This window comes from Hylobates moloch, unplaced genomic scaffold, assembly GCF_009828535.3.
Source record: "Hylobates moloch isolate HMO894 unplaced genomic scaffold, HMol_V3 SCAFFOLD_1448, whole genome shotgun sequence".
Classification (NCBI taxonomy): Eukaryota; Metazoa; Chordata; class Mammalia; order Primates; family Hylobatidae; genus Hylobates; species Hylobates moloch.
In genome coordinates this window covers 1-11,278 of record NW_026653723.1, presented here as the reverse complement: position 1 = coordinate 11,278, position 11,278 = coordinate 1, and the positions used below count along the sequence as shown (strand labels likewise).

The 11,278-nt window shown below is 37.1% G+C and overlaps 1 protein-coding gene across 1 annotated transcript; it reads left to right on the top strand.

The window, feature by feature from the left end:
- Positions 1-40: 40 nt before the first annotated feature.
- LOC116464723 (vacuolar protein sorting-associated protein 35-like) lies at positions 41-9,472 on the top strand. Its single transcript, XM_058435160.1, is given in 10 exon segments — positions 41-217; positions 1,737-1,950; positions 3,786-3,869; positions 4,492-4,601; positions 6,525-6,621; positions 6,723-6,870; positions 8,715-8,777; positions 8,780-8,891; positions 9,269-9,376; positions 9,378-9,472. Coding segments are annotated over 10 exon segments (1,116 nt in total). The 5' UTR covers positions 41-116; the 3' UTR covers positions 9,457-9,472.
- The last annotated feature ends 1,806 nt before the right edge of the window (positions 9,473-11,278 follow it).

Genomic DNA, 11,278 nt, shown 5'->3' with positions numbered 1-11,278 from the left:
ATTTCTAATCAGCATTTCTTCATAATTCTCCTAGTTACCTTTTGATCACAGTTGGAGTTGTATATGTCAAGTCATTTCCTCAGTCCAGGAAAGATATTTTGAAAGATTTGGTAGAAATGTGCCGTGGTGTGCAGCATCCCTTGAGGGGTCTGTTTCTTCGAAATTACCTTCTTCAGTGTACCAGAAATATCTTACCTGATGAAGGAGAGCCAACAGAGTAAGTGATTTTCTTTCTTGATTTTGTTGCAATATTTCTTTCATTGTAGAATGTATAAAAGTGTGGAAACATGTATAGAAACAAAGTAAGTATGAATAATTCTTCCACCCAGTCAGCCATTTAGGCAGCATTTGTATATAGATTTCCTTTGTCATATAGAACTCCTCAGTATATGTGGTATGATATAAAATGTACTCTTATGCAAATTTTATCTTTGGATTATTAGGACCTGCTTTTTTCATTTAATGTAATTTTTTTCCACTACATTAAATCTTCTTTGAAAATACAACTTTTTTTAAGAGAGTTATATTTGGAAATTGAATTCGTAATGAAATAATAAAGTGTGAGCCAGCTGGATTTCATAATTGTTCCTTTAGTGTCTATCAGTTTTTATAATTTATAGACTGCTAGTTACCTTGGAATATAAGTGATTTGAATTAGCTGTTACGAGTTAGCTATTAACTCCAGAGAAGGAAAAATAAAAGCCATTCAGAGACACTCCTGTTTCTTGTGTAATTAGTATTCCAGCATCAGAGTCTACTGTACTTTTATCCCACAGCAGGGGCAGATGGTCAGCCAACTGTGGTCTTCAGTGGGGTGGGGTAAGCTGTTCACATGACAGGTCCCTAGATTAAAGAAGTTCATTCCTTTTTTAAAAAGTTTTTTCATTTATTTTCTTTCTTTTTTTAATTTTTAATCTTTTTTCAGTTTGCCCCAACAGATTTTTTTCTTTTTAGTATTTTCATTTATTTCTAAGGTTTTTAATATATCATTTATTTCTAATGTTTTTTAATATATCTGCATCAATTTCTTTTAAAACAGTACAGAAAAGATAAAACATTTAACAATGTAGAGAAATTGATGAAGTTATTTGCTTTATTATGTTTTGACTTCCATTTTGAGCATTTAATTAGGCAATCAATAACAATTTTTGAAAGGTACTGAGGTCTCCATCCTAGGAGAAGTAGAAAAATAAAGCAGGAAATCCATGATCTCTTCCCTCACAAAGCTTACATTCCAATTAAAAACAAAATATTCAACAGTAAAATGATGTAGTTAGCAGTACACCATAGGTGTTACATTTTTTAGCCTTTTGTTTTTGTTTTTGGTTTGTAGGGATGGGGTCTCATTATGTTGCCCAGGCCAGTTTTAAACTCCTGGCCTAAAGCGATCTTCCTGCCTTGGCCTCCCAAAGCACTGGATTACAGACATGAGCCACCATCCCCATCCTTCTAGCCTTTTTGAATTAAGGAAGTTGCCATAAGAGCAAGTCCAGTTGGCCCAGGGTAAGGAGTTGGGGAAAGTAATTTGCCCTTTAAATTTATACTGTCCTCACCATGGTACTTTTTACCCTAGAGTCTGTTCCCTTTGAAATTTAACACTAAGCCAATGAAGTTGAAAGTGATTTTTTATAAAGCATTGGTGTACTATAGAGATAAGTAGGAAATACACAAAGAAGAGGGATAGTAGTAAGTTGGTCCTGTAAATACTGTGTAAAGGCTTTTCTGTCTCCTTGCCGTGAAGAAACAACTGGTGACATCAGTGATTCCATGGATTTTGTACTGCTCAACTTTGCAGAAATGAACAAGCTCTGGGTGCAAATGCAGCATCAGAGACATAGCCGAGATAGAGAAAAAAGAGAACGAGAAAGACAAGAACTGAGAATTTTAGTGGGAACAAATTTGGTGCGCCTCAGTCAGTTGGAAGGTGTAAATGTGGAACGTTACAAACAGGTTTATATATTTTTGTTACCTCTTCTTATGTTCTGAGATAAACTGAAATCTGATTTTTAAAATCAGAATATTTTTGTTACACAATAGCACATTGAAAAATATCTTAAAATGGCTGTTATTGAAGAAGACTTAAACGGAAAGATATATATGCAGTGTTTGTGGATTGGAAGACTTAATATTGTCAAAATAGCATTTAAAAAGAATTGATCTACAGATCCAGTGTAATCTCAGTCAAAATCCCAGCAGACTTTTGTAGAAATTAAGAAGCTGATTCTAAAGTTTATATGAAGAAACAAAGAACCTGGAACAGCTAAAACAAATTTGAAAAGGAAGAACAAGTTGAAAGACCCAAACAACCTGAATTCATGATTTACTCTAAAGCTGCAGTGAGATCCTGTGTGGTATTGGTGAAAAGGATAGACACACAAATCAACGGAGGGGAATAAAACAGGGAATGGCAAGCTTTACCTGTGAGGGACCAGATAATAAATGGTTTTTGGCTTTGTAAGACATGTGCTGTACAACAAGCTTGTCCAACCTGCGGCCCAGGACAGCCTTGAATGTGGCCCAACATAAGTTTGTAAACTTTAAAACATGAGACGTTTTGCTTTTTTTTTTTTTTTTTTAAAGCTCATCAGCTATTATTAGTGTATTTTATGTATGGCCCAAGACAATTCTTCTTCAAGCCAAAAGATTGGACACCCCTGGTCTACAACTAATAACAGTACAGATAGGGTGCAAAAGCAGCCACAGACAATATGGAAGTGAATGGGCATGGCTGTGTTCCAGTAAAACTTTATTTGTAAAAACAAGCAGCAGCTGGCTGGGCGCGGTGGCTCACGCTTGTAATCCCAGCACTTTGGGAGGCCGAGGCGGGCGGATCACGAGGTCAGGAGATCGAGACCACGGTGAAACCCCGTCTCTACTGAAAATACAAAAAATTAGCCGGGCGTGGTGGCGGGCGCCTGTAGTCCCAGCTACTGGGAGAGGCTGAGGCAGGAGAATGGCGTGAACCCGGGAGGTGGAGCTTGCAGTAAGCCGAGACCGCGTCACTGCACTCCAGCCTGGGCTACAGAGTGAGACTCCGTCTCAAAAAAAAAAAAACAAGCAGCAGCTCAGTTTACCCATCTCTGACTAGACAATCCATAGTAGACCCAGATATTTATGATTAGTTATTTTTGATAAAAGTACAAAGGCAACCTTTTCAGCAAGTGATTCTGGAACAATTGGATGTTTATATGCAAACAAACAAAAAACCTGAACCTTGACCCATCCCTCATACCATACAGAAAAAAGACAAAAATCTATCAGAGGCCTAAATACAGAACCTAATACTGTTAGAAGAAAACACAGAGGAAATCTTTATGACCTAGGATTAGACAAAGATTTCTGAGGATATACAAGCACAAGCCATGAAGAAAAAAGCTCACTTTTGAGAGGCCAAGGCAGATGGATCACTTGAGTCCAAGAGTTTGAGACAGGCCTGGGCAACATAGGGAGACCCCATCTCTACAAACATTACCAAAATTAGCTGGGCATGGTGGAACGTACCTGTAGTCCCAGCACTCAGGAGGCTTGAGGTGGGAGGATGGCTTGAGCCTAGGAGGTGGATGTTGCATTGAGTGGAGATTGTGCCACTGCACTCCAGCCTGGGCAACAGAACAAGACCTTGTCTCAAAAAGAAAAAAGCTTTTAAAGTTTAGAAGTGGTGAAGTCTTGTTGAGAAAAATCTCAAATACGATTTTCAAGTTAGTAGTTCAAATGTGTTACTAGGAGAATAGCTTAAGATTTCGAAAGCAGATTTTAACCCTTATGTGTGTTTTTTTCTCTTTTAGATTGTTTTGACTGGCATATTGGAGCAAGTTGTAAACTGTAGAGATGCTTTGGCTCAAGAATATCTCATGGAGTGTATTATTCAGGTAGGTGGGAACATTTATTTCATTTTTTAAAATGACCTATTTTATCTTTCATTAAATTTAATTGTTTTGAAAAAAATTTGATGGAATAGGAAATAAGCTTTCCTGAATAAAGAATTTTCCTTGTGGAGTGTGGTGACTCACACGTGTAATCTCAGCACTTTGGGAGTTCAAGGTGGGAGGATCTCTTGAGGCCAGGAGTTCAAAACCAGCCTGGGCAACATAGTAAGATGCCATTTCTATAACAAATTAAAAAATTTTTTTAGTGTTTCCTTTTTTTTCATGTAATCTTGCTTCTTCTAAAAATAATTTAAAAATAGGAATTTTCTGTTTCTAACTTATACCTTGGTCTTTGTATCGGTGTGGTTTATTTTCCTCCAAAATGTAGGAATGAGTAATCTGAGTTTTCTAGGTCTCTATAGGTTTAGTTTAATTTTAGGTGCACTTTGTTTATTGGAATATTTCTGTCTGAGCTTATGTTTAGTAGAGAGGTTCAAAAGTAATGTGTTTGAATTGAGTTGTATAAGAATACAGTGTTTTTTTCCCACAAATGTGAACTTTACCATATGTGAGTCCAGAATATTATGTGAAATACTTTTATTTGTATTGATCATTTGATTTTCAGGTTTTCCCTGATGAATTTCATCTCCAGACTTTGAATCCTTTTCTTCGGGCCTGTGCTGAGTTACACCAGAATGTAAACGTGAAAAGCATAATCATTGCTTTAATTGATAGGTAAGACCTTCCAACACTGGAGGATAAATGCTCTGACTTGGGAATAATGAATTTTAAACATTTTTTTGAATTATTTGTTTCTGTTACATCTTTATCATACCAATGGTCTTAATTTAATTATACTATAAATAATCGAGCTTTGTGAGTATATGAGGACTAGGTACTTGCCTAGGTTAGAGATGAAAGAGGCTTAACTTAAATATGCAGGAGACATGAAGATAATGAATATCTTTATTCTGTGTGTTTAATTGACATTTAAAGACATTTTACAGACTTATTTTTTTAAATCGTACAAATCCAAAGATCATATTGAGGAACAAAATTTGTTTTTTATCATGATGTAAGTATCTTGCAGTGGGAACTCATTTGATTTAGAGTAGCTGTAAGATACAGATGATTGAAAATGTTTAAGTAATCACTCTATCATCACATTTTCTTAAAGAAAAAATTTTAAGTATCAAATATGTTTAGTACATCCACTTTTTTATTTTCTTAGATTTTTTTTTTTTTTTTTGAGACAGAGCCTCACTCTTGTCACCCAAGCTAGAGTGCAGTGGCACCATCTCGGCTCACTGCAACCTCCGACTCCTAGGTTCAAGTGATTGTAGTGTCTCAGCCTCCGGAGTAGCTGGGATTACAGACATGCACCACCATGCCCAGCTAATTTTTGTATTTTTAGTAGAGACAGTGTTTTTCCAGGTTGGCTAGGCTGGTCTCAAACTCCTGAGCTCAAATGATCCGCCTGCCTCGGCTTCCCAAAGTGCTGGGATTACAGACATGAGCCACTGCGCTTGGCCAATCGGTGACTTTTTTGCAGCCATGTTGTGTAGTAGTACATAATATCTGTCTTACACTTGTAAGCATTGTCATGAAACCAGAAACCTAAGAGAAGATTTATTTCTGCAGATACCTTTTGTATGTTTTTTAAAAAACTAAGTTATTAGTTTGAAAGTCTTGAGAATTTAGATAGCAAATTTTTCCAAATTATCGGCTCAATCCTGGGCAGCAAAAATTCCATACTTATGGGGCCCACTCTTAAAGGAAGCTACTAACTGGATTTTCCTGAGTTGCCTGTAATGTCACTTACACATCTCTGTCAGTAGTGATGCTTCTGGGCATAGCAAAATGTGGATGTAGTTGTGACTCTGACAAACAGATAATGATAATGAAACATATTATTTTGAGTAAGATGTGGGAAATAAAAGTTAATTTTATGAATTTTAGACTTAGCTGTATTTCAAGCTTTAGTAAAAATGCAGTATCTTAAAATAGTCTATGTACTTCTATTTTTTAAAGGTTATTTATTTAAATCATGGTTGTTGAATACATTTGTCACTTTAATGCATTTCTGTCCATATCTACTTAATTATGCTTCAAAGAGTTTGAGAGAATTATCTTGTTGAAAATCTACTTAATATGGTATGAGATAAGAATGCTGATGAAAAAGGTTTCATTGGCAAAAGTGTTTAGTTAAAAATGAATTGAGGAGGCCGGGTGCAGTGGCTCACATCTGTAATCCCAGCACTTTCGGAGGCCAAGGAGGGAGGCTTGCTTGAGTCCAGGTCAGTACCACCCTGGGCAACATGGTGAAACCCCATCACTACAGAAAACACAAAAATTAGCTGGGTATGGTGGCACATGCTGTTAGCCCCAGCTACTCAGGAGGCTGAGGTGGAAGGAGGATGGCCTGAGCCCAGCAGGTGGAGGTTTCATTGAGTGGAGAGTGTGTGACTGCACTCCAGCCCTGGCGACAGAGCGAGACTCTGTCTCAAAAAAAAAACAAAAAAAACAAAAAAACCTTTTGGGCTCATACAAAATATAGAAAAGCAATAAAGAATAAGATGTCATCCATGATCTCACTACCCAAACCCTCTATCTTTTAAAATAAAGGGTTTTTTTTTCTTTTTTTTTTTTTTTTTTTAGATTAGCTTTATTTGCTCACCGTGAAGATGGACCTGGAATCCCAGCGGATATTAAACTTTTTGATATATTTTCACAGCAGGTGGCTACAGTGATACAGGTTTGTGTAGCATTTCTCCTAAGTTCTGAAAATTTTGAAACTTCTCTGCCTTCCTTTTACAATTGTTTAAAATAAATTGTGTGGTTTTCTAAACATTCCAGTCTAGACAAGACATGCCTTCAGAGGATGTTGTATTTTTACAAGTCTCTCTCATTAATCTTGCCATGAAATGTTACCCTGATCGTGTGGACTATGTTGATAAAGTTCTAGAAACAACAGTGGAGATATTCAATAAGCTCAACCTTGAACAGTAAGTCAGTTATATTTTTGTAAAAATCCTCATAAAGATATTTTTGTCCTAGATTTGCTTTTCTTTCTCAATTGTTTTTTGAACTGTTGGCATTTGTCTTGTTTTAATCATGCATTAAGATTGTCATCCTTAGCACTACTAGGGGCAGAAAGTAGTGACCAATTACTTGGTTTTTTTTATGTTAATGAAAGTGTGGTACCTATGGACTGTAGGCAGTCTTCAGGGACCAGTGTCTCCAATTTGGATCCCTTTCTGTGTATCAGGGGCATCCAATCTTTTGGCTTCCCTGGGCCACATTGGAAGAAGCATTTCCTTGGGCCACACATAAAATACACTAACACTAACGATAGCTGATGAGCTTAAAAAAAAAAAAAATCCCAAAAAACCCATAATATTTTAAGAAAGTTTACGAATTTGTGTTGGGCCGCATTCAAAGCCATCCTGGGCTGCATGCGGCCTGTGGGCTTCTGGTTGGACAAGCTTGCATGTGAATGAGTTTGTTCTTAAACTGGTAAGGAAACTTTGTCAGGCAGTATTTATTTCCATAAGTAGTGTTTTCCTACGAATGAGCACATGGTGAAAAATGAGGGGCTATGTATATTTAAGGTGCAGAATTAAATTGGTTTAAATATCTTTTCTATTTTGAGCTTTGATTTTGATACCTTAAAGGAAATATCAACAGTACTATTTCCAACTTGAAGCCTCCTCAGCTGTTCTGTCCTAGACCTATGGCGTCCTCTAGTGGCCACTATGGGCAGCTCTGATCCTGTTACCTTCCCCAGCAGTTCCCTTCCTGCCCCGTTCCCCACTGCTCTGAACTTGGGTCAAGCCAGGCCTGCCTCCCCTCCACATATTCTTCAGAATTTTACCTCATGTAATCTTCCTCCTTTCTGTCTCCCTTCCAGTGGTTTACCTGCATCAAGAAAATTTCTTCTTTTTTTCCTCCCTTCGTGTTACTCTTTTTCTTTTGGTCATTTTTGGTTTTGTGTGTGTGCGAACTGAAAACAAGTCCAGATATGGAATGATAAGTGTGAGAGAAAATTAAATGATGTACCAGGTGTGGTGGCTTGCACCTGTAATCCCAGCTATTCAGGAGGCTGAGTTGGGAGAATCACTTGAGTCCAGGAGTTTGAGAACAGCCTGGGCAACATAGCGAGACCCCGTCTCTAGTAAAAAATAAAATTAAAAATAAAAAAAATTTAAATTAAAAAAACTAAATGATGTATCTATGTCTTTCTCCCCAAGTGAATTTTAAAGTAAAAATAGACAAAATAATTAGAAATAACAACCTCTAAAGAGGTTGTAATAAATGTCCCAATATGCCTCAATATCTACAGAGCTTTCACTAACCACTACCTAAAAGTCAGTCAGCCTGCTTTTCCTTAATCACCAAAATCTGATGCAGAGGAAATAGTTTATATGTTTTTCTATTGTGTCAAATTGCTGGTTTTGCATGGATTTTTTTCCTACTTGTTTTCATCGTGAATATACAATACTTGTTGGCTGCCCCCTGGGAACCAAACTACCACTTAAAATACTTCCCTTAGAAATGACATCAAATTCTAGACAGTCATCTTAACTCCAGCTATACCATCTGTTCATGAGTTGGAAACTGTATCTAGTTTTGTATCAACAGAAAAATAATAGATGAATTTATGTTTGTGTTTAGATAAGCATTTTTATCCTCTTAAAAGGAGGTTGTTATGGTCTTCTGGTGGTATCAGTCACCTGACCCATTTCCTTTAATGTGTAATGAAAAATTTCTAATTCTTATGGAACAAGTTCTATTTGTGTATATAGAAAGTTAATTTTATTCATTAAGACTTCTGTTTTTCTTTTTGTAATATTGCTACCAGCAGTGCAGTTTCAAAGGAATCCACCAGACTTTTGAAGATACCAGTTGACACAAAAATATTTTAACAGTCTTTAAATTAAAACATTTTCACCCACTCTTTGAGTATTTTGACTGTGAGTCCAGAAAGAGCATGAGTTGTTTCTGGACTTTGTCTCTCAAGACCAGGTAAGAGAATATCTACGTGCTATTTTAGGGAAACAGTGTTACAATTTTAGACTTTGGACCTAGATACCTGAGATGGGAAGGGAGGGTAATTCAATATTAAAGAAAATTTACAAGTAACTTATTCATTATATAAATTAGAAAATTGGAGATGTATAAAGAATTATAAAACATTTATAATTCCACCAGATAGAGAATAACCACTGTTAATTAACATTTTGTGCATATCTTTCCAGACTTTTGTCTGTATATGTGTATATGACATACATGTGTATCGACTTTCTAACCAAAAAAAGGAATATTTTGTTAATACTGTATTGTAATTTTATGACTGGAAACACTTTTGACAGTGGGTTTATATGCCAATGGTTTCACCTCAGTGGGTTTCTTGTGCCTCGCATGTTACGGGTGGATTCCATAATGAATTTGGTATCCACATTGATTCGAGATCAGCCAGATCTACCTGTAGAAGACCCTGATCCAGAAGACTGCTGATGAGCAGAGCCTTGTGGGCCGCTTCATTCATCTGCTGCGCTCTGAGGACCCTGACCAGCAGTACTTGGTATGAGTTTACTCTTACTATAACCCTGTATCAGCTCCTAGTGAAATCACATGTTGAAGTGCTTAAAGTGGTTTAATTCACCTTCTGGTCTTAGACGGTTTTGAAGGAATTGCAACTGAATTAAAGATTCACTTGAACCTGGGAGGCAGAGGTTGCAGTGAGCTGAGATTGTGCCACTGCACTCCAGCCTGGGCAACAGGGTGAGACTCTGTCTCAAAAAAAAAAAACAAAAAACGATTCATGGCATCCATGGGCTTTTACTTTATATATAAACACATAATTGTTTGTAAACTTCTGAAGCATGTAACAATTCAGTTGCTCTGATTTCTTTTGAAGACTATCTGAGAATTACAAAAAAGTCTGTCTTCTTTTACTTGAGTGCCCATAATTATTCCATGTTCATTTTTTTCTGAACTGTTTATTGCTTATAATAAACTTTATAAGAAATACAATTCTTATATTTAATTTTACTTTTCCAAATTTGCAAGTATAAGTTATATTTGTCACATTGAAAATGTGAGTTTTTGTTTTTTGATGAAAGATTTAAAAATTCATTTTGCCTTTTTCTTAACTTTTTTTTTCTGATAAAGAACAGTCACATGAGGTTCTCTCTTTATTATTAGTCCACAGGGAATCTTTGTGAAATGGATAAACATGCTGCCTGAGTAGGGGTATCAGTGACCAATACTAGATAATTTATTTTAGTGAAGGGTTAGCACGGTTGGCTGCTTAATTATTGTTTGGGCAAAGTAGTTTAACCATCCTTGGATGCATAAGGCTGTTAGGCTGCTATGATGAAAAAGACATTTGCTTGAGGATGTCCTGTCTCAGCTCCTTCTGTTGACTTTCTTCATTGTAGTTGACATTCCTGTCCTTCTTCATAATCAGTGTGAAATAAGAAGCTGACTTCTGTTGGTAGTTTGATGGTCTTTGTCTTGGCTTAGTGACAAACATTCCAGGACTGTGGTATCGTGCTCTGTGAGCTATGTGATCCGTACAGAGCAACTGTCTGAGTATTTTAACTGATTCCCTTATGTTTCTGTGTGAGATTGTGTGTGTCTGTGTGTTTTCATTTTCTATTGCATACCAAATGTAGTAGTTAGAATGTATGCCTTTTGGCTGGGCATGGTGGCTCACGCCTGTAATCCCAGCACTTTGGGAGGCCAAGGTGAGTGGATCACCTGAAGTCAGGAGTTTGAGACCAGCGTGGCCAACGTGATGAAACCCCATCTCTACTGCAAATGCAAAAAATTAGCCGGGCATGGTGGGCGCCTGTAATCCCAGCTGCTCGGGAGACTGAGGCAGGAGAATCACTTGAACCTGGAAGGTGGAGGTTGCAGTGAGTGGATATCATGCCATTGCACTCCAGCCTGGGCAACAAGATTGAAACTCTGTCTCAAAAACAAAACAAAAACAACAACAACAACAAAGAAAGTATGCCTTCTAAATGTGGCTGATTGGTTATTCACATGTATCGAGATCTTTACTGATAGGGTCATTAGCTCTGACTGCCCCTAGGGGAAATGCATTCTCTTATTCATCTACCATGTCAGAGAATTTCACAAACCTGGATGTCATTGTGTCACACATATTAAAAATATTTTATGAATTCTATGTACTTTTCATAGCCAGAGAGAAGTCAGTGCTTGGCTTCACAGCTTCAAAGGACGGCTGATTCTCATTCGGAGCGAATGTAACTGGTGACTTTAAGTTGAAGCCAGTGCTCATTTACCATTCTGAAAATCCTAGAACCCTTAAGAATTTTGGCAGATCTACTCTGCCTGTGCCCTAGAAATGGAACAACAAAGCCTGAATGGTAGCACATCTG